This window comes from Nerophis ophidion, linkage group LG23, assembly GCF_033978795.1.
Source record: "Nerophis ophidion isolate RoL-2023_Sa linkage group LG23, RoL_Noph_v1.0, whole genome shotgun sequence".
In the NCBI taxonomy this organism is placed as follows: domain Eukaryota; kingdom Metazoa; phylum Chordata; class Actinopteri; order Syngnathiformes; family Syngnathidae; genus Nerophis; species Nerophis ophidion.
The window spans coordinates 27,604,360-27,631,485 of NC_084633.1; the positions used below are offsets into that span (position 1 = coordinate 27,604,360).

Below are 27,126 nucleotides of genomic sequence, written 5' to 3' on the forward strand. Positions count from 1 at the left end.
GTGGGTATCGATTCGATCCCAAGTAGTTACAGGATCATACATATGTCATATTTAAAGTCCTCATGTGTCCAGGGACATATTTCCTGAGTTTATAAACATAATATTAATAAAAAAAGAACAAAAAAATGATTTTGTGACGATAAAAAATATCGATGTAACCATAGTAGTATCGACTGAATATGCTCTTGTACTTTGTATCATTACTGTGGGTTAGTTTTGGATGATACTACTGTCATGATCTGTGATCTGGATTATGTTTTTGTTATTTTTTGTTAGTTTTGGACTCTTTTAGTTCCTGTTTACGCTCCCTTGTTTAGTTACCATGGCCACTCATTAGTTTCACCTGCCGCTGGTGTTCGGACACGCACCTGCTCTAATTATGAGACTATTATTTAAGCCTGTTTTTGTCAGTTAGTCAGCCTGGCGTCATTGCTTGTTTTCATGCGATACCACGGTACATGTTACTCGATTCATGCCGTGTCCACGTAAGTCGTGTTTATTTCCTGCCACAGTTTGTTCCGAGCCATAGTTTATGCTGTTTGTTTCATGCCACAGTTCTGTGTTTGTTCCACACTGTTGTTTATGTTTGTTTACCTCATGCCCTGCCCAGATTTGTAGTTAGATTAATAAATATGTTCCTACCTGCTACCCTTGTCCAGAAAGGTCCGTTTGCATCCCGGGAGAACAAACTTTGCAGCAAGCTGCGAAACCCCCCACCCCCATTGTCATGACAACTATATATTTAGGTATCGATCCGATACCAATTAGTTACAGGATCATACATTGGTCATATTCAGAGTCCTCATGTGTCCAGGGACATATTTCCTGAGTTTATAAACATAATAAGAATTTTTAAAAAAGGAAAAAAGATTGTGTGACGATAAGAAAATATAGACTAGATTCGCTCTTGTGCTTGGTATTATTACAGTGGATATCAGGTGTAGATCCACCCATGGCGTTTGTTTACCTTCAGGAGCACTGTCTTTTGTTAGCGGTGACGCCGGTGAGCTATGACTCGTCCTCCAGTGATAATAGTACATGTAAGAAACACTTTATTCGTCGCCATGGAAGTGAGGATTAGTGATTTAGAAGTAGCTAAAACACTGCCGACTGCGGATGGATGTTAGCCACTAGCTAGCTAGCCATGTCTTAAAGCACCTCTTCTTGAGGGTGTTTCAGTTTTATAACTTCACCTTTATCTTTACTTTTTAGGCCAAAATGCATCCGTTCTTCTTTTTCTGTCTACAAATTGTGTCTGCTTGTAAGTACTCTGTGATTGTGCGCTGCCGAACATGCTCCTCTGCTCGTAAAACCAGCAACGTCACTATGCGCTGTCATGACAGGGAACCGGTACTTTTCTAACAGAGTATAGAACTGTTTTTGATTCATTAGTACTGCGAAACTATACTAGTACCGGTATACCGTACAACCCTATGGCCGCAGCCACTAACATTTTTAGGGGATTTTTTGTTTTTCTCCATATATAAGTACATATATTTTTAAATGATTTATGGACACAAAAAGATTCTGTAAATGTTTATTTACATAACTTAACAGTGTCTGTTACACGGCAGTAAAACGGATGATCAAACAAAACAGAAGTCATCTCCAAGGAACCACTAGTTGGCTCTCCAATCAGCTAAACAGACTCAATAACTCCACAGTGACCTTTTGGTGAATTTACTGAGGAATTTGTGAAACGGAAACAATACAAAAAGAACGCCATTGTAAGTTAATAATACTAACACAGACTCTTGTAATCATGTTGGTTACACACATGGTTTAGTAGGTATAAACAGTTTTAGTTATATTGTAAAACTTACAAACGTTGCTTGGAGTGATGAATGATGAATCCGTACGAGTAATTACGCTATGGACGACAAGGCAATTGAACTAAAACGGGAAGGAGCAACTCGGCCAAAAGATGGCGCTATAGCACAACCAATAACACATTCTCATTGCTTGTTTTTTTTTTTGAAGGCTTTTTACTATCGCCTTTACTAAATGAAATGCCCGAATTAGCCGCGCCGTTTTATAAGCCGCATGGTTCAAAGTTTAGGAAAAACATAGTGGCATAATCCGGATTTTACGGAAGATTTTTTTAATATGGGAAGCATCATAATGAGGTTGGTTTGTATGCAGTTAGAGATAAAAAAAAATGGCCTAGCTGTTTAAAGCAGCATAGTGCAAAAGAGTGCATGTAACATAATAGTACTATCCCTTACTTTCTGGGCTATAGAGCGCACCGGTAATTTGTCCACACACCCAAATTTTACAAGAAAACAATATTTTAAAATATATTAGCCTCACCGGGCCATAAGCCGCAGATATATAGCGGTAGGAAATATTTTTTAAATGTTTATTTTTGTAGCTAAATGTTCCCAATCGGTGTCTGTAACACAACAGTAAAACTGCTGAACAAACAAAACAGAAGTCCTCGCCTTGAACCCACTCGCTGCTAAACAGACTCAATAACTCCACGGTGACGTTTTGGTGAATTTACGAAACTGAAACGGTTAAAAAAGAATGCCATTGTTAGTTTGATTGATTGATTGAAACTTGTATTATTTTATTATTATATTAGTAGATTGCACAGTACAGTACATATTCCGTACAATTGACCACTAAATGGTAACACCCGAATAAGTTTTTCAACTTGTTTAAGTCGGGTTCCACGTTAATCAATTCATGGTTAATAACACTAATATGGACACCCGTAAACTTGTTAACATATCCATTAATGCTAACATCGCTAGCTTGATGACATTAAGATAGCGCTTTCATATGTGCATGGGAACACACCTACAGACGTCACAGTAGGAACAAATTGTTTTAGTTATAGTGTAAAACTTATAGATGTTCATTTGGGTGATAAATGAAGAATCCGTACGAGTAGGAACGCTATTGACGGCAAGACGATTGAACTAAAAACGATGAAACTGCAGCTCCTGCAGTGAGCAAACTCGTCCAAAAAATGGCGCCACAGCACAAACAACGAAACACCTTACCATTGATTTTTTTGGGGGGAGGAATGTTTATCGCCTTCACAGGTTGTACACCCCGATGTAAAACCTCTTTTGCACAATCAGCCTTTTCATATAAAGCCATAAAGGAATGGAACGACCTCACAACAAACTTGAAAAGTCTAACAGATTACTCTTAATTCACAATTGAAGTTAAAAAAGTGGCTTTGGAGCAATCAAAGCTGCTCACACGGTCACTAAGGTGGACACTATGTTTGACACATCAACTTAATGTGTATTACATTTACCCATGACAGCATTTTTTGTTGTAAATTGTGAGGTGTCTGGTAAAATCATGGTTGTTTTTACAAATGATGACGGATGTGAACCATGGCATGTATTGTCTTTTTGTGATGATGTAAAGAGGTGTGGTTGTATTGTATATTAAGTATGTGTCCTATGGACGTCACAGTAGGAACAAGTTGTTATAGTTATATTGTAAAACTTACAGAAGTTGCCTGGAGTGATAAATGAAGAATCCATATGAGTGGGAATGCTACGGACGATGAGAGAATGAAAAGACAATTGTACTTCAGGAAGTACATTTTCAACCCGCGGCACCTGCTGTGAGCCAACATGTCCAAAAGATGGCGCCACAGCAAAAACAATCACACCTTTTTTTTATGAAAACTATTTGTTGAACACAAAACATTATTGCCGGTAGCAACAAAAAATCCACAAATTAGCAGCACCGTTTTTTTAAGCCGCAGGGTTCCAAGCGTAGGAAAAAAGTTACGATAAAATGTATGACTGACTACCTGGGAAAAAAATTGAATTGTAGAGCAAATATACAAGCAGTATTGGGTAGTGTGGAGAGGCAGGGCACGCCGTCCATAAAAGTTATGAACAGAATCGGTGACAAAGGACAGCCTTGGCGGAGTCCAAGCCTCACTGGAAACGGGTCCGACTTACTGCCGGCAATGCGGACCAAGCTCTGACACTGATACGGAGCGAACCGCCACAGACAGACAGTCCGATACCCCAGAATCTCTGAGCATTCCCCACAGGACTTCCGGTCAAATACCTTCTCCAAGTCCACAACGCACATGTAAACTGGTTGGGCAAACTCCCATGCACCCTCATGGACCCTGCCGAGAGTATAAAGCTGGTCCACAGTTCCACGACCAGGACGAAAACCACACCATTCCTCCTGGATCTGTGGTTCGACTATCCGGCATAGCCTCCTCTCCAGTACACCTGAATAGACCTTACCGGGAAGGCTGAGGACCTAATTGATTCACGATAAATAGATAAAAAAAACGTCCAATTCAAAATCACAGCCATTTAATTTCCATGCGACGTGTTTCATCAATTCCTGGCATGTTCTTTTTGTGTATAACAGATTCTTGTGGGGGAATTGTGCGCCTTCTTCACCAAGGCTGAAGGAAGCCAAGAGAAGACCATCGTCACTGCCGACTGCTGCTACTTCAACCCCCTGCTGAGACGCATCATACGCTTCTTAGGTGAGCACAACGTTTTGTATTCCATCGCCCGGAACCTTCCGGCATTTTCCTGAATGTGTGGCTGGGGTGCAAAGTGACATGAAAGACTCGAATTGCAACGTGTTGAAAGAGCTATATTGGATCAAAAATACAGAAAAATTAAATCTGTCTGGAGCAGAAAAACATTAAATGCTTTATATAAGTGTTATAATGAAGGCAACACATGATGGAAGTGTCTAAATTAATTGTATTAACCTACTATCAAAATGACTCTAAAAGTTGTATAAAAGTGTTATAATGAAGGCAACACATGATGGAAGTGTCTAAATTGATTATATTAACCTACTATCACAATGACTCTAAAAGTTGTATATAAGTGTTATAATGAAGGCAACACATGATGTAAGTGTCTTTATTAGCTATATTAGCCTACTATCAAAATGACTCAAAGTCATATATAAGTGTTATAATGAAGACGACATTTGATGTGTCTATATCAGCTATAATAGCCTACTATCAAAATGACTCAAAGTCCTATATAAGTGTTATAATGAAGGCAACACATTATGTACGTATATGTATTACCCTACTATCAGAATGACTTTAAAAGTTGTATATAAGTGTTATAATGAAGGCAACACATTATGTAAGTATCTGTATTAGCCTACTATTAGAATGACTTTAAAACTTGTATATAAGTGTTACAATGAAGACAACACATGATGCAAGTGTCTATATTATCTAAATTAGCCTACCATCAAAGTGACTTTAAAAGTCTCATATAAGTGTTCTAATGAAGACATCATTATGTAAGTGCTTAAGTGTCTAAATTAATTATATTATTCTACTATCAAAATGACTCTAAAAGTTGTATATAAGTGTTATAATGAAGGCAACACATGATGTAAGTGTCTTTATTAGCTATATTTGCCTACTATCAAAATGACTCAAAGTCATATATAAGTGTTATAATGAAGTCAACACATGATGTAAGTGTCTATAATGAAGACAACATTTGATGTATCTATATTAGCTATATTAGCCTACTATCAAAATGACTCAACGTCCTATATAAGTGTTATAATGAAGGCAACACATGATGTAAGTATCTGTATTAGCCTACTATCAGAATGACTTCAAAAGTTGTATATAAGTGTTATAATGAAGGCAACACATGGTGTAAGTGTCTATATTGGCTATATTAGCCTACTATCAAAAGGTCTTTAAAAATCTTAAATACCGAGGATGCCGTGGTGGTTTGTGCAGCCCTTTGAGACACTAGTGATTTAGGGCTATATAAGTAAACATTGATTGATTGATTGATTGAAATACGTGTTATAGTTAAGGCAACATACAGTATAATGCAAGTGTCTATATTAGATTTATAGCCTACCGTCAAAATTACTTTAAAAGTCTTAAGTAAGTGTTATAATGAAGGCAACGCATGGTGTAAGTGTCTATTTTGGCTATATTGGCCTACTATCGAAAGGTTTTTAAAAGTCTTAAACAAGTGTTATAATTAAGGCAACATATAATGCTGTTATATCAGCCTACAATCAAAATGACTTAAAGTCTTATAAATGTTATAATGAAGTCAACACATGATGAAGTGTCCATATTAGTTATATCAACCTACTATCAAAATGACTTTAAAAGTCTTATAAGTGTTATAATGAAGGCAACACATGATGTAAGTGTCTATATTAGATTTATAGCCTACTATCAAAATTACTTTAGAAGTCTTATGTAAGTGTTATAATGAAGGCAATACATGGAGTAAGTGTCTACTTTTGCTATATTGGCCTACTATCAAAAGGTCTTTCAAATTCTTAAATAGGTGTTATAATTAAGGCAACATATAATGCAAGTGTCTGTATTGGCTATATTGGCCTACTATTAAAATTACTTTACAAGGCCTATATAAGTGTTAGAATGAAGGCAACACACAATGAAGTGTCTATATTAGTTATATCAGCCAACTATCAAAATGACTTAAAGTCTTATAAATCTTATAATGAAGGCAACAATTGATGAAGTGTCTATATTAGATTAATAGCCTACTATCAAAATTACTTTAAAAGTCTTATATAAGTTTTATAATGAAGACAACACATGACACAAGTGTCTATATCAGCTATATTAGCCTACTATCAAAAGGAATTTAACAGCCTTATTTAAGTGTTTTAATCAAGACAACACATGATGTGTTCGAATTAGCTATAGTAGTCTACTATCAAAATGACTTTACAAGTCCTACATAAGTGTTATAATGAAGGCAACACATGATGAAGCGTCTATATTAGATTAATAGCCTACTATCAAAATTACTTTAAAAGTCTTATATAAGTGTTATAATGAAGACAACACATGACGCAAGGGTCTATATCAGCTGTATTAGCCTACTATCAAAATGAATTTAAAAGCCTTGTTTAAGTGTTATAATCAAGACAACACATGATGTGTTTGAATTAGCTATAGTAGCCTACTATCAAAATGACTTTAAAAGTCGTATATAAGTTTTATAATGAAGGCAACACATGATTTAAGTGTCTGTATTAGCCGACTATCAGAATGACTCTAAAAGTATTATAATGAAGACAACACATGATACTTTAATCAGTGAAGCATGTTCAATATAAACATTGGGATTTTCTAACGATTAGGAAGGCTTGTGTCATGTTTGTCCTCGCACAGAAACATATAGGATAAAACAAAAAATACTTCCCCCTCCCTCCTATCTTTTCTCATTTTCATGCATTTTTGAACAAGCACCACTGAGTCACCAGGGCGGCGCTGAAGAGCCGCATGGTTGCCGACACCCGTGCTCCCTTACGCCATCTTCTCGCGTTCGGCGTCTAATTTGATGATATTCAATAGAGAGCAATTAGCATATTTAGCTGCATCATCTTGGGTGAATGCTCCTGTTACAATTTCACACCCAAGTCGATATTAATGTGTGGTTGCTATTTTTAAAGGGAAGACTTGTTATCACCAGTTTTATTCAAAGCTACACAAGATTTACACTGCATGGGTAATGAGGCCCAGAGTGGATATTATAGCTGTCTGAAGATTGCCGATATTTGCCAATTATACGTGTATCAGTATCAGCTTTAGCTATCTTTGTTGTATTTGTATAACTACAACATAACTACATTAGCAGATACATTGTATACACATATGACACCAGAATTTAGTATGAGCAAATAGTGAAATTACGAGTGTGACGGACTCCTGCCGTCGGCGTGCGGGTTCCATGGACCATCAAGGAAGGACATTGCTTTGCAGGTTTGACTATTGTTTATTTTTCAATAACACAAGCTTAGTCTTTTGGTCGGATCGCTTTTCAGCTGCTCCTCTCCTGCTCGATCCTCGCTCGCTTTCAGTCGGCCGCATCTTAGTCGCTGTCTTCGGCTCGCTCTCGGTTGTTTTTGCGCGTCAGGATCTGCTGCTGGTTCTTCTACTCCTCCTCTGATCTTTCCTCCTTCTCCCCTTTTATACAGCCAGAGGAGAAATGTTAATTGTGTGCCGGTGCACGATCCACACACCTGAATTAGATTGCGGCGGATCTCCCAGCCCGCCCCGCCTCTCCTCTCCTCCACATTCGCCGCCTCCTTGTCGCCATCTTGTGCAGGGCTGCAACGTGCCCTGCCCCGCCGTCGGCCCGTCGGCTCCGCCTCTCCACAACCAGTAATGAGCCCTAACGGCTGAAACTCAATTATATATTTAAAAACAAAAACATCTCTCATTGTCAATTATTATATTGTTTGGTTTCTTGTCAAGCCTGACCCTTTCACTCCCTTTTATGGTACGTCGCCTCTGGTTATCTGTCAAAACTTCCATTTTTTTCCGGGAAATCCAGTTTTAGTCCTTCTTTCCTGGCATCTCCCCTTTTGTTTGTTAGCCAGCTATTGCAATTTACTCATGACAATGGGAGAGTCCAGTCCATTGGGAGGCTCGCAGAGGATCGTATGAGTGATCCACACTGATTTAGAACAGCTAGCACGTCCTCCAGACTGGTATCTCTCCAAGGATTATCCGTGGCGTTGCAGTCAACTAGCCTGAAACACATTCTATTTGAAAACTAGTATAAAGATGAGTTCTTGTCAGGCCTGACCCTTTTACTCCCTCCTATCGTACGTCGCCTCTGCTCATCCGTCAAAAATTCAATTTTTTTACCGGAAAATCCAGTTTTTGTCCTTCTTTCCTGGCATTTCTCCTTTTGTTTGTTAGCCAGCTATTGCAATTTATTCACGACATTGGGAGAGTCCAGTCCATTTGGAGGCTCTCAGAAGATTGTAGGAGTGGTCAACACTGATTTAGAAGAACAGCTAGCACAACCTCCAGACTGGTATCTCTCCAGGGATTATCTGTGGTGTTGCGTTCAACTAGTCTGAAACACATTCTATTTGAAAACTGGTATACAAACAGACATCATGTTTGTAATGTTTCAGACCTAGCTATATGTATAACATGTTTATATATTTATAGTGTTTTTTTTATATGATGCTCTTTAAAAAAAAACAAAAAAAAAAAACAACTAAACAATTATGATGGGAAAAACACAAAATATGCATACTTTACCCCAAAAACAAGTTGCAAAGTTGATTACTTTAGATGAGGTAATTACAGCCTCTAATGGGTCAATCATTCATAACAATACTGATTTTGATGCCTAATTATTTTTGGAACAATCACAGTTTTTACTAAAAACACACACTATCCTCCCCGAGCCAAAAAAATAAGTATTTTTGATTTTTTTAATTTTCAACACTTTATTTTTTTTTCAACAGCTTCAGTCATATCATAGATATAACATTTTTATGTATTTATAGACTTTCCAAAGCAAGTAAAATTAGCAAACCGCAATGAACCCCAAAATACCTTAAAATAATAATATTGTCACTAATAACTGTACTACTATATGAGTACGTATTTTCTATTGTTTCATTGAAAATAAAACAGCAAAGTCCATTTGTTTGTCATCTGTTTTAATATGAGACACAATTGCGTTAAAGTCATGATTTTTTTTTTTCATGCTTGAAATAAGAAATTATTACTTTGAAAAAGCAGTTTTATACTTGTGTTGATGACACAGCTTTGCAACACTTGATATTCTAGTTTCAGGCATGTTTTACTCAATTTAGGTCATAAAATCTCAGCAACAAGCTGTAATATCTCACTGAGATCATTTAGGAGCAAAACAATTAAAACGAGTAAAACACTCTAACATAAAATCTGCTGAGTGAGAATAATTATCTTATCAGACAGAAAATCAGCAAATATCACCCTTATTTGAGATATTTAATATTACGTAGATTTTAGTTTTGCAGTGTACACACTACATTGTGAGGTGAAATTATTTGTTTTACATATTAGTTTGAAAAAATTTGTAATAATAGTATTCACTGTTAAAAGGGGCCAAACATAACTGTGATGTGGCCCTCCGTGAAAATGACTTTTATTTCAACTGTGACTGTTCTGTTAACACGTCGCCGATAAACAACCAGGCGGACATGTTTTATAACACCATATTTTTTAAGCCACATCTCCATCTGTGTCAGATGTCCTTCAAAACAAGTACTTCAGACCACTCTACCCCTCGGTTCACAAGGGAGTGTTCTCGACATCCATTGAGACAGGAATTATGCCGAAATTGCCAAGATAATGCTTTGATGATAGCGCGAGCTTTGTTTTTGCTTCATCTTGAGAGCCATTGTTAGGAACAAAAACATTGACTGTCAAGGCCATTGTTACGTGCTCACATATGCCCCTAATAACACGCCTTTTGTTGGGATAGATTAGGGCCAGAAGGTTTAGTACTTGAAAACATATGCTTTGAAAATAAACATTTAGTTTTGACTTTAAATTTTGAAAAAGAACATCAGTGTTTTCATAAAAAAAAATTGTTAAAATAGCCCAGGTGTCATCAAACACAGTTTAAAAAATCAAAGCAGCGCTAAGTCACTTTTTAACATTCATATAGTATTTTTATAACATTCGGGACGATACATGGACTTACAACTAGTTGAATGACACCTCTGTCATGGCCTTAAAGGGGGTTTGTATCACATTTCCTGTCACTTAGTGACTTTGAGGAGGGTGGCAGGAACCCTGACGTGCAAAAAAACTACAAATGTGCTGACTTGCTTTACGGCATAAGCCACTCCCCCTTTGCCCCAATTTGTTAAAAAGACCGAAAAGTAAAAGAAGACGAAGAAGAACGCCTATGAGTAATTACTGTTATCATGGCCGAAGCTGCAAAACAACCAAAGAAACAAAAAGTTGTGTTCTGAGGAGACAAAAGAAAAAGAAAAAGGGAGGCTACCCGAATAAAAGGACAGTCAAGGATCAACATTGCCCCGGCTTTCACTCGCTGGACAAGGATAAAAAATGAGGGATTTCAGACCGATTCTGCTTTGACTCTGTTCCTGCTGGACTAGTAGGTGACTTTCCATGCTCAAATCAAACTGATATTGCTAATTTTAGCTATTGGAAATTTACACGGTAGCAATAAATAGCCACCAACTTGATAGTTCCACATTACTTCCTTCAAAAAAACTCCCCCGCCGATCTTTCTTTGCTTCGGACCTGCATCCGCGCCGATACATTTTTGCTAGTAGCGTCATGTTTGTAGCACAATCTAAGACCATTTCTTGATAATGTCTGCTATTTATCAGCACAGCCATTAGAGACATCTTATTTGTGCCAATATGACAGAGACATCATGTCAGTATGACGCTATATGCGCTAGTCCTCATGGGAAATGTGGTCTTCTTCTGGCAAAACACTACCGTTTTGGTCCACTGGCACCACTAAAATCAACCAAAACTGAAAGATAATACGGTTATTCCGAACATGTATTTCTGATGTGTTGTTTGCCTGTATTGGTCCTACACACAATACATTTACCTAAAAAATAAATAGCATCACATTATATTCTCTAAAGCAGACCTGGGCTCGCGGGCCACATGCGGCCCATTAAGATTTTCAATCCGGCCCGCAGTTTAAGCCTGGGCCCCTGGAGAGAGAGTCCAGACTGAGGCCAAGGAGAAAAACAAAACTCATAGCCATAGCACACATAAACGTGTGTAAGAGGGGAAACATCAAAGGACATTAAAGACTGATGCAACCAGCCACTTCTACACACAGCCACACAATTAAAACAACAAAAACAAGAAACATATACACTGTGGTGGCCTCTGCTGGGGTGGAGGGAGCATGGCCAGAGAAAGGAACAGACCCAACAAAGCAACCAAGAGAGCCCACTCCACCCTCGGCCCCCCTTCAACTCTCGGCCAGTTTCCAGTCCGCCTGGATGAGTGAGGATGCGTCCACGGAGACCAAGGTGTCCGACACCTGCTCATTCAGCCAAGACACTGTAAAGCCCATCCGTCCACGGCGCTCAGCGCCAGCTCCGAAGCCCTGTTTCTTCATTCGCATCACCTCCAGTCTCTCCAAACGGACTCTGGTGTGGCAGAGACCCAACCAAGCAGCTAGGTCTACATGGCCAAAAGGCTCCCGGGAGGCACATCAAGTTAATATGCAAGTTAACACCCAACAACAATAACTACCCTTCTACATGAGTGACAAGGACCTAAGACTGAATTACGCTTCGGTGCAGTCACTATGCCTTCGTCGCCAACGCCGTCTTAAACAGTTCATAGTCCTTTGTTTAGGTCCACCACATGACGGTGTTCCACGCCATCGTCTGCTGGTGTGGGGGGAGCATGGCCAAAGACAGGAGCAGACCCAAAAAAATCAACCAAGAGATATGACTCCACCCTCGGCCGCCAGCCAACTCTCGGCCAGTGTCCAGTCCGCTTGGATGAGTGTAAGGAGACCAAGGTGTCCGATACCTGCTCATTCAGCCAAGACGCTGTGAAGCCCATCCGTCGCCGGCGCTCAGGGCCAGCTCCGCAGCCCTGTCTCTTCATCCGCATCACCTCCAGTCTCTCTAAACGTACTCTGGTGTGGCAGAGACCCAACAGCTGGTCTCCATGGGCCAAAGGTTCCCGGGAGAAAATCATGTTAATATGCAAGTTAACACCCAACAGCAATTACTACACTTCAATGTGAGTGACAACGACCTAAGGCTGAATTACGCTTCCGTGCAGTCACTGAGCCGCCATCGCCAACGCCGTTTTAAACAGTTCATAGTCCTTTGTGTAGGTCCACCACATGACGGTGTTCCACGCCATCGTCTGCTGGTGTGGGGGGAGCATGGCCAAATACAGGAGCAGACCCAAAAAATCAACCTAGAGATCTGACTCCACCCTCGGCCGCCAACCAACTCTCTGCCAGTGTCCAGTCCGCTTGGATGAGTCTAAGGAGACCAAGGTGTCCGATACCTGCTCATTCAGCCAAGACGCTGTGAAGCCTGTCCGTCGCCGGCGCTCAGGGCCAGCTCCGCAGCCCTGTCTCTTCATCCGCATCACCTCCATTCTCTCTAAACGGACTCTGGTGTGGCAGAGACACAACAGCTGGTCTCCATGGACCAAAGGCTCCCGGGAGCAAATCATGTTAATATGCAAGTTAACACCCAACAGCAATTACTACACTTCTACGTGAGTGACAACGACCTAAGATTGGATTATGCTTCCGTGCAGTCACTATGCCGTCGTTGCCAATGCCGTCTTAAACAATTTATAGTCCCTTGTTTAGGTCCACCACATGACGGTGTTCCACGCCATCGTCTGCTGGTGTGGGGGGCAGCATGGCCAAATACAGGAGCAGACCTAACAAAGCAACAAAGAGAGCCAACTCCATCCTCGATCGCCCACCAACTCTCCGCCAGTGTCCAGTCCGCATGAACGAGCGAGGATGCGTTAAGGAGACCGAGGTGTCCGATACCTGCTCATTCAGCCAAGACACTGTGAAGCCAGTCTGTCCCCAGTGCTCAGCACTAGCTCCTTAGTCCCATCTCTTCCAGTCTCTCCAAACAGACTCTGGTGTGGCAGAGACCCAACCGAGCAGCTGGTCTCCATGGCGAAAAGGCTCCCGGGAGGAAGATCCGGAAGTTCACAAAGAAGCGCAGCGGAAGTCACAAAAGTGCCACCCCATGTCACACAGTTCCAAAGGGTGCCGAACCAAAAGGCAAAAAAAAAAACATTTGAAAACAAGAGGGCAACATCAGGAACACAAGAGGATGAAACAAGAGCACAGACCTCCTGCCACCAGCAGCCACTACGTCGGCACCATCTCCGGACAAAAAAGACAACACAAAACAGGGTGTCCTCAGTCAGTGCTCCGTACTGACAAAGAGCAAAGGGAGGAGCATTGGCAAAAACTAAATTCAAAGGCACGGAAAAACGACATGCAAAGTCCGAACCATCCAGGCAGGTCAAAGCAGAAACACCACAATTTTAGCATCTAATGTGCTTTAGAAAAATATTGTATGAAAAGTAAATCATAAAAGTAGTTGTTATGCAGCATTTAACTCGGAAAGGAGAGCGTCTCCAATATCCCCCTTAAGCTGCTTCTCTGTCAAACATACCTTTTATGGCTTTTACATAATTTCATGGATACATGTCCACCGTATAGAAAATGATTCAGCGTCCTTGCTGGGCCTTAACAACTCATTTGTCTTTCTCCTCACTCACAAACACATAAGATTGTCTGTCTGAGTGGCTGGTAGCAACAACTCCAGATGGCACTTCAGCTTACTTGAAGGACGGTGCTGATCAGTTTTCAAGTTGTGGCCAGTGCTACTCGTTTGACAAACCGAACGGGTGTCTTACCAATATGTAGCAGAACACTTAATATACAAGTTAACACCCAACAACAATAACTACCCTTCTACATGAGTGACAACGACCTAAGACTGAATTATGCCTCCGTGCAATCACTATGCCGTCGTCCCCAAACACACGTCAAACGTGGTAAAGGAATGGCTAAATCCGGCTGAAATTAAGGTTTTAGAATAGCCTTCCCCAAGTCCTGACTTAAATATGTGGACAATGCTGAACAAACAAGTCCATGTCAGAAAACCAACACATTTAGCTGAACTGCACCAATATTGTCAAGAGGAGTGGTCAAAAATTCAACAAGAAGCTTGCCAGAAGCTTGTGGATGGCTACCAAAAGCACCTTATTGCAGTGAAACTTGCCAAGGGACATGTAACCAAATATTAACATTTGACCCAGCAGATTTTGGTCACATTTTCAGGAGACCCGTAATAATTTAATAAAAGAACCAAACTTCATGAATCTTTTCTGTGACCAACAGGTATGTGCTCCAATCACTCTATCACAAAAAAATAAGAGCTTTAGAAATTATTCTAAACTCAAGACAGCCATGACATTATTTTCTTTACAAGTGTATGTAAACTTCTGACCACGACTGTAATCCTCTTGTTTTCAGGTTAGCATTTAAGCTAGCGAGCTGGCACCAATGAGTTCATAAAAGTGCAGTTATCGGTTTTTAGATCATTTTACCTTTGAAGGGTAATACTAACTGCCGGGAGTCATCATTATTACCGTTTATCGTTACATCCCCACAATATAGTCTTGTGAAAAATCCAAAAACCGCATCTTCGTAGTTGTAGTTCTGATCGGATCCCCACCATGATTTACACACGCCCCTCTCCTGCATGCTAGTGTCATTGGATGGATTCCGAACTTGTCCTACCCACCTGAAGACAAAAATAAACATGATAGGATTTCATCTATGTCAATTATTCTTTCTCGTATTTATTCATCGACTAAATTGTCAATTAATTTCGTAATTGTTTTCGTCAACGAAAACAATTAACCCTCTCTGAGCTGCCACCTTACCGTGGTAGAGGAGTTTGCGTGTCCCAATGATCCTAGGAGCTATGTTGTCTGGGGGATTTCATGCCCCCTGTTAGGGTTTCCCAAGACAAACAGGTCCTAGGTAAGGGATCAGACAAAGAGCAAATCGAAGAATTCTATGGGAATGCAACAATTAGGACTCAGTTTTCACTCGCCCGGACGCTAGTCATCGGAGCCCCCAACTGGAGCCAGGCCCGGAGTTTGGGCACGATGGCGAGCGCCTGGTGGTCGGGCCAGTTCCCATGGGGCCCGGCCGGGCACAACCCGAAGAGGCAACGTGGGCCATTCCTCCAATGGGCTCACCACTCATGGGAGCGGCCATAGAGGTCGGGTGTATTGTGAGCTGGGCAGAAGCCGAAGGCAGGGCACTTGGCGGTCTGATCTTCGGCTACATAAGCTAGCTCTTGAGACGTGGAATGTCACCTCGCTGGGGGGGAAGGAGGTAGAGAAGTTCCGGCTGGATATAGTCGGACTCACCTCAACGCACAGCAAGGGCTCTCTGGAACCAGTTCTTTTGAGTGGGGATGGACTCTCTTCCACACTGGCGTTGCACGCAGTGAGAGGCGACGAGCTGGGGTACCAATTCTAGTTTCCCCGCAGCTCAAAGCCTGTACGTTGGAGTTCAACCCAGTGGACGAGAGGGTAGCCTCCCTCCGCCTTCGGGTGGGGGTACGGGTCCTGACTGTTAGTGCTTACGCACCACACAGCAGTTCAGAGTACCCACTTTTTTTGGATACACTCGAAGGAGTACTGGAAAGTGCTCCCCCGGGTGATTCCCTTGTCCTACTGGGGGATTTCAATGCTCATGTTGGCAACAACAATGAAACCTGGAGAGGCGTGATTGGGAAAAATGGCCGCCCGGATCTGAACCCGAATAGTGTTTTGTTATTGGACTTTTGTGCTCGTCACAGTTTGTCCATAACAAACACCATGTTCAAACATAAGGGTGTCCCTTGGCACCAGGATACCCTAGGCCGCTGTTCCATGATCGACTTTATAGTTGTGTCATCGGATTTGCGGACTCATGTTTTGGACACTCGGGCGAAGGGAGAAGCGGAGCTTTCTACCGATCACCACCTGGTTATGAGTTGGCTGCGATGGTTGGGGAGGATGGCAGGCCCAAACGCGTTGTGAGGGTCTGGCAGTCTCCTATCAGGGAGAGTTTCAATTCCCACCTCCAGAAGAACTTTGAACATGCCATGAGGGAGGTGCTGGACATTGAGTCCGGGTGGACCTTGTTCCGCACCTCTATTGTCGAGGCGGCTGATTGGAGCAGTGGCTGCAAGGTAGTTGGTGCATGTTGTGGCTGTAATCCTAGAACCCGTTGGTGGACACCAGTGGTGAGGGATGCCGTCAAGTTGAAGGAGTCCTATCAGGTTCTTTTGGCTCATTGTACTCCGGAGGCAGCGGACAGGTACCGACAGGCCAAACGGTGTGCGGCTTCAGCGGTCACGGATGTAAAAACTCGGACATGGAAGGAGTTCGGGTAAGCCATGGAAAACAATTTCCGGATGGCTTTGAAGCGATTCTGGACCATGATCCGCCGCCTGAGGAAGGGGAAGCAGTGCACTGTCAACACCGTGTTTGGTGAGGCTGGTGTTCAGCTGACCTTGGCTGCGGATGTTGTGGATCGGTGGAGGGAATACTTCGAAGACCTCCTTAATACCACCAACACGTCTTCCTATGAGGAAGGAGTGCCTGGGGAATCTGTAGTGGGCTCTCCTATTTCTGGGGCTGAGGTTGCTGAGGTAATTAAAAAGCTCCTCGGTGGCAAGGCCCCGGTGGTGGATGAGGTCCGCCCGGAGTTCCTTAAGGCTCTGGATGCTGTGGGGCTGTCTTGGTTGACAGGACTCTGCAGCATCGCGTGGACATCGGGGGCGGTATCTCTGGCTTGGTAGACTGGGTGGTGGTTCCTCTCTTTAAGAAGGATGTGTTCCAACTATCGTGGGATCACACTCCTCAGCCTCCCCGGTAAGGTATATTCAGGTGTACTGGAGAGAAGGCTACGCCGGATAGTCGAACCTCGGATTCAGGAGGAACAGTGTGGTTTTCGTCCTGATCGTGGAACTTTGGACCAGCTCTATACTCTCGGCAGGGTCCTTGAGGGTGCATGGGAGTTTGCCAGACCAGTCTACATGTGCTTTGTGGACTTGGAGAAGGCATTCGACCGTGTCCCTTGGGAAGTCCTGTGGGGAGTGCTCAGACAGTATGGGGTATCGGACTGTCTAATTGTGGCGGTCCGCTCCCTGTACGATCAGTGTCTGAGCTTGGTCCGAATTTCCGGCAGTAAGTCGGACACGTTTCCAATGAGGTTTGGACTCAGAAGGAGCTGAGCCGGAAGGCAAAGTTCTCAATTTAACGGTCATCTACGTTCCCATCCTCACCTATGGTCATGAGCTTTGGGTTATGACCGGAAGGACAAAATCATGGGTACAAGCGACTGAAATGAGTTTCCCCCACCGGGTGGCGGTGTTCTCCCTTAGAGATACGGTGAGAAGCTCTCCCATCCAGGAGGAGCTCAAAGTAAAGCTGCTGCTCCTCCACATCGAGAGGAGCAGAGGTGGTTTGGGCATCTGGTCAGGATGCCACCCGATGGCCTCGCTAGGGAGGTGTTTAGGCCACGTCCAACCAGTAGGAGGCCACGGAGAAGACCCAGGACATGTTGGGAAGACTATGTCTCCCGGCTGGCCTGGGAACGCCTCGGGATCCCCCGGGAAGAGCTGGATGAAGTGGCTTGGGAGAGGAAAGTCTGGCTCGACCTCGGATAGGCGGAAAAGATGGATGAATGGATGGATGGATGGATAGATCTAATCTCTGTCAATTATTCTTTGTCTCATATTTATTTATCGACTAAATTGTCAATTAGTTTCGTAATTGTTTTCGTCAAATTGCATTTGTTTTGACTCGTTATCGTCCTATTTAGGTTAGGGGAGAATACACTGTTGACAATGATTGATAAACATTTCTAGTCAACAAAAAAATGACACTGCCTATAACAATGTAGTTGAAAAATCTGGTTTTACAGTCTTTTGCAACTTCAACTTTATGCATTCTTGCTGCTTGGACCACAAAAACAATTAGCAGTACCACGGCGTGGCGCAGTGGAAGAGTGGCTGTGCGCAACCCGAGGGTCCCTGGTTCGATCCCCACCTAGTACCAACCTTGTCACGTCCGTTGTGTCCTGAGCAAGACACTTCACCCTTGCTCCTGATGGGTGCTGGTTAGCGCCTTGCATGGCAGCTCCCTTCATTCTTGTGTGAATGGGTAAATGTGGAAGTAGTGTCAAAGCGCTGTGAGTACCTTGAAGGTAGAAAAGTGCTATACAAGTACAACCCATTTATCATTTATTTATCTATGTGTCAATTTTACTGCGAATGGTCTTTCTTTGCAAATTGACTAAACCCTTTGAGACTTGGCAGAGAGACCTCATGTAGTTTGGTTTTATGTACTAATGTGATTAAAAAGATTTAGTGTAAAACTGTTCTTGCCAGCAATCCTCTCTTGAGCTACTCTATGCAGACCATAGTGTGTCCAGCACAGCACAGCTCTACTTTGGTTTACCTTTAGTTTTTTTTTTAATTGTTTCATTTGAATAATGTAAGTACAGCAGCGATATTGGCTATTGGTCTCAAATTGAATACACATTTTAGGAAAATATCACTGTCCAGCATTGAATACAGTAAGGAAGAAATTGTGGACTTAGAGAAAGAATTCGACCGTGTGCCCTAAGAGTGGGGAGTGCTCAGAGATTATGGGGAATCGGACTGTCTGGTTATGGCGGTTGACTCCCTGTATGATCGGTGTCAGAGCTTGGTCCGCATTGCTGACCCGTTTCGGACCCGTTTCCAGTAAGGGTTGGACTCCGCCAAGGCTGCCCTTTGTCACCGATTCTGTTCATAACTTTTATGGACAGAATTTCAAGGCACTGTCAGGGTGTTGAGGGGATCTGGTTTGGTCTCTGCTTTTTGCAGATGATGTGGTCCTGATGGCTTCATTTGGCCTGGATATTCAGCTCTCACTGGATTGGTTCACAGCCGAGTGTGAAGCGACTGCATCATCACCTCGCAGTCTGAGTCCAGGGTTCTTGCCCAGAAAAGGAGGAGTGCTCAGAGAGTATGGGGTATCGGACTGTCTAATTGTGGAGGTCCACTTCTCATATGATCAGTGTCAGAGCTTGGTCTGCATTTCCGGCAGTAAGTCGGACTCATTTCCAGTGAGGGTTACACTCCGGCAAGGCTGCCGTTTGTCACCGATTCTGTTCATAACTTTTATGGACAGAATTTCAAGGCACTGTCATGTTGTTGAGGGAATCCAGTTTGGTCTCTGCTCTTGCAGATGATGTGGTCCTTATGGCTTCATCTGGCCAGGACCTTCAGCTCTCACTGGATCGGTTCGCAGCTGAGTGTGAAGCGACTCTATCAGCACCAGTAAAAATCCATGGTTGTCACCTGGAAAAGGGTGGAGTGCCGTCTCCGGGTTGGGGAGGAGACCGTGCCCCAAGTGGAGGAGTTTAAGTACCGCGGAGTCGAGTTCATGAGTGAAGGAAGAGTGAACTGTGAGATCAACAGGCGAACTCGATTGCACACAGAAATGTTCTCAAAACAAATCAAATGTTCAAACATTTTACAAAGTGATCCCTGCGGACACGAAAGGTCCGATTGTATTCCACAATATGATAAAAGTGATATTTTACATGTTTTCCCGACTTTTTTTACCTTTATGAACCATTCATTTCAGTACTCTATGAAAATGACTTGCTATCTCTCTATTTGAACAACTGGTATACCCAAGAACAGAACAGCAGTACGGAATTTTTTGATCAAAGTCTACACTCACTCTCACTTGTTTTAATGCTACGTTCAAGCTGCTTGGCCATTGTGTGAATTAAGCAGCAAAATAGAAAAGCAGATGTGACATCAAATGCAACCCAGCTATTCCTGGGTGGATTTCACGTCAGAGGAGGGGGTCATTCATTTTGTAATTTCATTAGCTGAAAATGATGGAAAGCGGCACTGGTCAAAGTTGGAATTGTCACCAAAATGTTTTTAGATACTTAACACTAGGAGTGTCAAATAAAATTGATTGTCGAAAGAAGCGTGTTTCTTACTAATTGATAATAAAAAATTAAAAAAAATTTAAAAAATCAAATTTATTTGTATTTTTTTAATTGGTCTTTTCCGGCCACTCAGACAAATCATATTGTTGATGTAGATTATCATATCTGCTGTATACATTTACTTTAGAAAAGAGAAAAGTTGGATACTTCCCTTGTTGACTTATTTATGTTTGTGTGGTGTTTGGGTCTGTGGGACACGTTTTCATTTTTTTTTTAAAGAAATATTATAAAAATAATTAATTTTTTTAAACTGAGACTCACTGGCTTTGGCAAATTTTCTGTGAAGAACATATATCAGAATACATATTTCATGAACACACCCCCACTTCACATTTCTATTACATATAAGATGTCCAGGTCCACTGGAATAGAATAGAAGTGTGGAAATTGAAGTTCTGTGTACCGTGTACACACACACAAACACACACACACACACAGCAGGCCTAGACAGGAGGAGGACAGAGTGTAGGTACACAGAACATTAGAGGGTCAAATGTGCGAGGAAATGAGAACAGACAGTGTTGACAAACATGTTGCAAACACAAGGGTTAAATGTTTGGGAAGCATTTGGTTAAACAAAACCAATTTTCTTTTAAGTAATATTTAAATTTATCAAAGCTGTTTATCTATTTTATGAAGGAATGTAGTCAATGGTAGAACTGGCAACCAATGTTATTAAAAAAGTATTGATTTTGAATCAAGAATCGATTCTGAATCGAATTGTTACCACCCAAAATCCAATCGTGTGGTGCCCAAAGATTCACAGCCCTACTCAACACTTCACTGCCATCTGGTGGCTGAAGTGGATAGTGTACCCTCCAAATTTGTCACATTTTATGTGTCAGGTAGACCGCGAGGAAAGAAGCCTTCCTACTGTACATGCAAACTCACTTCTATGATGCACCACCTCTACTCATCTGTTCCCAGGTGTCTACGCCTTTGGTCTGTTTACCACGACCATCTTCGCCAATGCCGGCCAGGTGGTGACAGGGAACCAGACCCCTCACTTCCTCTCAGCGTGCCGACCCAACTATACGGCACTGGGCTGCCAGTCCAACATGCAGTACGTCACAGAACGCCGCGCCTGCACCGGCAACCCCCTCGTGGTCATGTCTGCACGTAAATCCTTCCCGTCCAAGGACGCGGCACTCAGCGTCTACTCAGCGGTGTACACAGTGGTAGGTTGATGCACGCCGGGGGCGGTGTTTCCGTAAAGAACCGCAAGACTCATGCTATCAATCTCACACACTCTTTGTGTGGCGAAATTATTCTCTGCATTTGACCCATCACCCTTGATCACCCCATGGGAGGTGATGGGAGTGTCTGACAATCATTGGTACTTTAACTTTAACTTTAACCTGCTCGGCCAGAGATGATGTTTTCCATTTGACCCTTTCGGTGAGATTCAACAGTCATTCGTCTTGGCAGGACAGGAAATGTGTATTTCACTTTAACCTTTAGTTGAGAGGATCTTATGGTACCTTTTGTCGAAGATGATTGCCTGGTTTACTGAGTGTCAGACTGTTGTTTCCTACTGTTGTCTCCTACATGCCTTTCTTCAGATGTACGTGACGCTGATGTTCAAGACCAAGGGTACGCGTCTGACAAAGCCAACCATCAGCTTCACCCTGCTCTGTCTGGCCATGATCGTAGGCGTGGTCCGGGTGGCTGAATACCGCAACCACTGGGCCGATGTCTTGGCCGGTTCCTTCACGGGGTGCGCTATCGCTGTGTTCTTGGTGAGTAGCAAATATTTGCTAGGATACCGTTGAAATTTCATGTCAATGGGCCTCACAATACGGAGGTCCTGACTAGTCAGGGTTCAATCCCGGGCTCGGGATCTTTCTGTGTGGAGTTTGCATGTCCCCCCCCGTGGGTTCCCTCCGGGTACTCCGGCTTCCTCCCACTTCCCAAGACATGCACCTGGGGATAGGTTGATTGGCAACACTAAATGGTCCCTAGTGTGTGAATGTGAGTGTGAATGTTGTCTGTCTATCTGTGCTGGCCCTGCGAGGAGGTGGCGACTTGTCCAGGGTGTACACCGCCTTCTGCCCGATTGTAGCTGAGATAGGCACCAGCGCCCCCCGCGACCCCAAAGGGAATAAGCGGTAGAAAATGGATGGTATGCCAATTCCCATTACCAGGGAATCTACACTAATACTCAACGGTTCAAATTCTCTTCCCTTTTGTGCATGTTCAAAATATATATATATATATATATATATATATATATATATATATATATATATAGAAGTATATATATATATATATATATATATATATATATATATATATATATATATATATATATATATACATGTGTGTGTATGTGTGTGTGTGTGTGTGTGTGTGTGTGTATCTGGGTATACTACCACCACCATGCTTGACGGTAGAAATGGTGTTCTTGGGTTTAAAGGCCTCACCTTTTCTCCTCCAAACATATTGCTGGGTATTGTGGCCAAACAGCTCAATTTTTGTTTCATCTGACATCACATGGAAAAAGATAAAACCTTCTGTGATAAAACCTTATGTGGTCATATGAAACAAAAATTGAGCCGTTTGGCCATAAAACGCAGCAATATGTTTGGAGGAGAAAAGGTGAGGCATTTAATCCCAGGAACACCACCGTCAAGCATGGTGGTGGTAGTATTATGCTCTGGGCCTGTTTTGCTGCCAATGGAAGTAGTGCTTTAAATGGGACAATGAAAAAGGAGGATTACCTCCAAATTCTTCAGGACAACCTAAAGTCATCAGCCCGGAGGTTGGGTCTTGGGTGCAGTTGGGTGTTCCAACAGGACAATGACCCCAAACACACATCAAAAGTGGTAAAGGAATGTCTAAATCAGGCTAGAATTAAGGTTTTAGAATGGCCTTCCCAAAGTTCTGATTTAAACCTGTGGACATAGCTGAAGAAACAAGTCCAAGTCATAAAACCGACACATTTAGCTGAACTTCACCAATTTTGTCAAGAGAAGTGGTCAAAAATTCAACCAGAAGCTTGTGGATGGCTACCAAAAGCGCCTTATTGCAGTGAAACTTGCCAAGGGACATGTAACCAAATACTTATATTTGACCCGGCAGATTTTGGTCACATTTTCAGTAGACCCATAATAAATTCATGAAAGAACCAAACTTCATGCATGTATTTTGTGATGAACAAGTATGTGCTCCAATCACTCTATCACAAAATAATAAGTGTTGTAGAAAATATTGGAAACTCAAAACAGCCATGACATTCTTTACTAGTGTATGTAAACTTTTGATCATGATTGTGTATATGTGTATGTGTATATATATATATATATATATATCCATCCATCCATTTTCTACCGCTTATTCCCTTTTGGGGTCGCGGGGGGCGCTGGCGCCTATCTCAGCTACAATCGGGCGGAAGGCGGGGTACACCCTAGACAAGTCGCCACCTCATCGCAGGGCCAATATATATATATATATATATATATATATATATATGTCTTGATTGGATTATCCAGAGAATAGTGCTCGATACCGTGGTAGAGCGCAATATGTAGGTGTGGGAAAAAATCACAAGACTACTTCATCTCTACAGAACTGTTTCATGAGGGGTTCCCTCAATCATCAGGAGATTTCCTGATGATTGAGGGAACCCCTCATGAAACAGTTCTGTAGAGATGAAGTAGTCTTGTGATTTTTTCCCACACCTATATATATATATATATATATATATATATATATAGGTGTGGGAAAAAATCACAAGACTACTTCATCTCTACAGAACTGTTTCATGTGTATATATATATATATATATATATACACATATTAGGGGTGTGGGAAAAAATCGATTCAAATACGAATCAAATTGAATACGTTGTGCGATTCAGAATCGATTCTCTTTTTTTTTTTTAATCGATGTTTTTTTTAAATTAATTTATTTTAATTTATTTTTTTATCAATCCAACAAACCACTACACAGAAATACCATAACAATGCAATCCAACTCCAAAACCAAACCTTTCCCAGCAACATTCAGAACTGCAATAAACAGAGCAATTGAGAGGAGACACAGAACAAACCAAAAGTAGTGAAACAAAAATTAATATTATCAAAAACAGTATCAATATTAGTTATAATTTCAGCATAGCAGTGATTAAAATTCCCTCATTTACATTATCATTAGACATTTATAAAAATAATAAAAAAGGACAATAGTGTCACATTGGCTTACACTTGCATCGCATCTCATGTCCAATATTTTCACAAAGATTAAATAAGTCATATTTTTGGTTCGTTTAGTACTTAAAACAAATTTACATTATTGCAATCAATCGATAAAACATTGTCCTTAACAATTATAAGAGCTTTTTGAAAAAAAAATCTATACTCTGCTTGCATATCAGCAGACTGGGGTAGATCCTGCTGAAATGATATGTATTGAATGAATACAGAATTGTTTTGAATCGAAAAAAAAATATTTTTTGAATCGAGAATCGCGTTAAAATCGAAAAAATTGATATATTATCGAATTGAAACCCCAAGAATCGATATTGCATTGAATCGTGGGACACCCAAAGATTTGCAGCCGTTTATATATATATATATATATATATATAGCAAAAGAGTCGGATAATCCATTGCTTTTCTCACCTTGCAACTCCTCTGTGCTTCTTCCTCCAGGTGACATGTGTGATTAACAACTTCCAGCAGTCGCAGCCCAGACCTCCTGCATCACGACCCCAGCGCCCCGAGTCCACGCTGGGCATGCCCATGGTGACGCTGCCCTGTGTGGAAAGTCCACTCGAAAAGTTAAGTGGTCCTCAGGTAAGGACAGGGTCACGTCTGCACACACTCAGGACCGTCTGTGACCTGGCACTCCTCGTCTTACCTGACTCCGTTTGTCCTCCTTGTTGTCCCAAAACACCGAGCACGCATGCGTGAAGGAAAACACCCCCAATGGATCCTATAAATCTTTGCACATGCACGCCGTGCAGTCAGCGGATAAGAGCGCAGCTGGGATTTGTTCCACTGGCGTGAAATGTGCAGCGGTTACATTTTGACCACAAAATGGAACAAATATTTTCTTTTGTTTGTTTCTATCTCCTCTCACTCTACAGTGTTGCACATTTACATACGCACAGAATCGCTCGTGTCTTTGTTTGCGTGTCAGCAGTTCACTCGGCAACGATTTTGGTGTAATTTAGCATCGGGATGAAATGCAAAGCAGCTGGCCACAAAATTGTGCGACACAATGATGTGATTTAAAAAACAACTTTATGGATGTAGCAGGTGCCTTTGTTTGGCTGTATTTACGTCAGGATGATGTGTCTTCTGCTGGCGTCTTTAATGGCGCTTTAGCGCCCCGTGAGTAAAAACATCCCAGAACTTGGCAGACATGGTAGGTAATTTTATTTATAGAGCACAATTCATACACAAGGCAATTTAGAACTGCTGTTGTTGAATTGTGTGTGTGTGTATATATATATATATATATATATATATATATATATATATATATATATATATATATATATATATATACACCGTATTTCCTTGAATTGCCGCCGGGGGGCTAATTAATTTAAAACCTCTTCCCACTCCTGCGCTTACCAAAGGCATGCGGTAAAAGTAAGCATGCGCTAATTATTTTAAAACCTTTCCTCACTACGGCACTTACCAAAGGTATGCTGTAAAAATTTGAGTGTGATGTATGTAGGCTTGGACCTTAAATCCTACTGAATAGTTCTTAATCTTCTTCCCTTTATACGATTTCAAATTACCGGTATTGAAATCAGCCTCCTTCATTTTGAAAATGATGACAGGGGAAGTGTCACTCGTGACGTCACGAGTTTGACCAGGCGGTAATACTAAGCATGTGCTTATTATTTTGGGAAGCGAGTTTGACCCGGCAGTAATTCAAGGCAGGCGCTTACTATATGCCATTCGGCAGTTCAAGGAAATGTGTATGTAGCTCTATATATAAATATATATATATATATATATATATATATATATATATATATATATATATATATATATATATATATATATATATATATATATATATATATATATATATATATATGTATATGTATGTATGTATGTATGTATGTATGTGTATGTATGTATATATATATATATATATGTATATATATATATATGTATTTGTATGTATATATCTATATACTATAAGCCCCTTTTTTTCCCCTACACTTTAAACACTGCGGCTTATAAAATGGTGCGATTAACTTCGCTGATGGCAATTATAACAATTATTTTATAGAAAAAATAACCACTCAGACTTAGACTTATTTTTATTGTCGTTCAAATTTTAACTTTACAGTACAAATATTACTAAATTCTGTTGCATTAGTTTGTCGTATTGCAGGATAAAAGAGCAATGAGGTGCATATATAAATACATAGATAATACTGTACGGATAAATATTTTGCATTTTTGCATATGCATCCAGGTTTATGGATGTACAGTATGTTATATTGTCTTTATATTCCAGCCAGCTAATCCGTTTTTGTGGGGGAATTGAGGGGATTGTTATGATGCGTTCAAGAGTCTTATGGCCTGAGGGAAGAATCAGTTACAGAACCTGGAGGTTCCTCAATAGAGGCTGCGGAACCTCTTTCTGTCCTTGGTGGGGGTGGGCGTAGTCTACTGATTTTCTCTGCCCTGGTCAGGCAGCGGCTTTTTTGCGATTTCCCATATACTCTACAAGGAAGAGGAAGTTTTTTTTGTTTGTGTTTTGGACGAATTCGCTCACCGTGTCC

The 27,126-nt window shown here is 41.5% G+C and overlaps 1 protein-coding gene and 1 long non-coding RNA gene across 4 annotated transcripts in view; one reads left to right on the top strand and one right to left on the bottom strand.

Moving 5' to 3' along the window:
• Window positions 1-27,126, top strand: part of plppr2a (phospholipid phosphatase related 2a) — a 188,476-nt gene that overhangs the window by 153,898 nt on the left and 7,452 nt on the right. For 2 of the 3 annotated variants that reach the window (XM_061885553.1, XM_061885552.1), the window contains exons 4-7: window positions 4,366-4,486; window positions 21,299-21,549; window positions 21,934-22,110; window positions 25,025-25,168. In XM_061885553.1, the coding sequence (XP_061741537.1) occupies window positions 4,366-4,486; window positions 21,299-21,549; window positions 21,934-22,110; window positions 25,025-25,168 (693 nt within the window). Of the gene's footprint in view, window positions 1-4,365; window positions 4,487-21,298; window positions 21,550-21,933; window positions 22,111-25,024; window positions 25,771-27,126 lie in introns of those variants that run through there. The other variant, XM_061885551.1, reaches the window with a different exon arrangement.
• LOC133541855 (uncharacterized) lies at window positions 7,784-25,407 on the bottom strand. Its single transcript, XR_009803988.1, has 3 exons — window positions 25,233-25,407; window positions 24,995-25,128; window positions 7,784-7,954 (listed from the first exon to the last, which is right to left on the bottom strand). It is a non-coding gene; the product is annotated as an uncharacterized LOC133541855 (long non-coding RNA).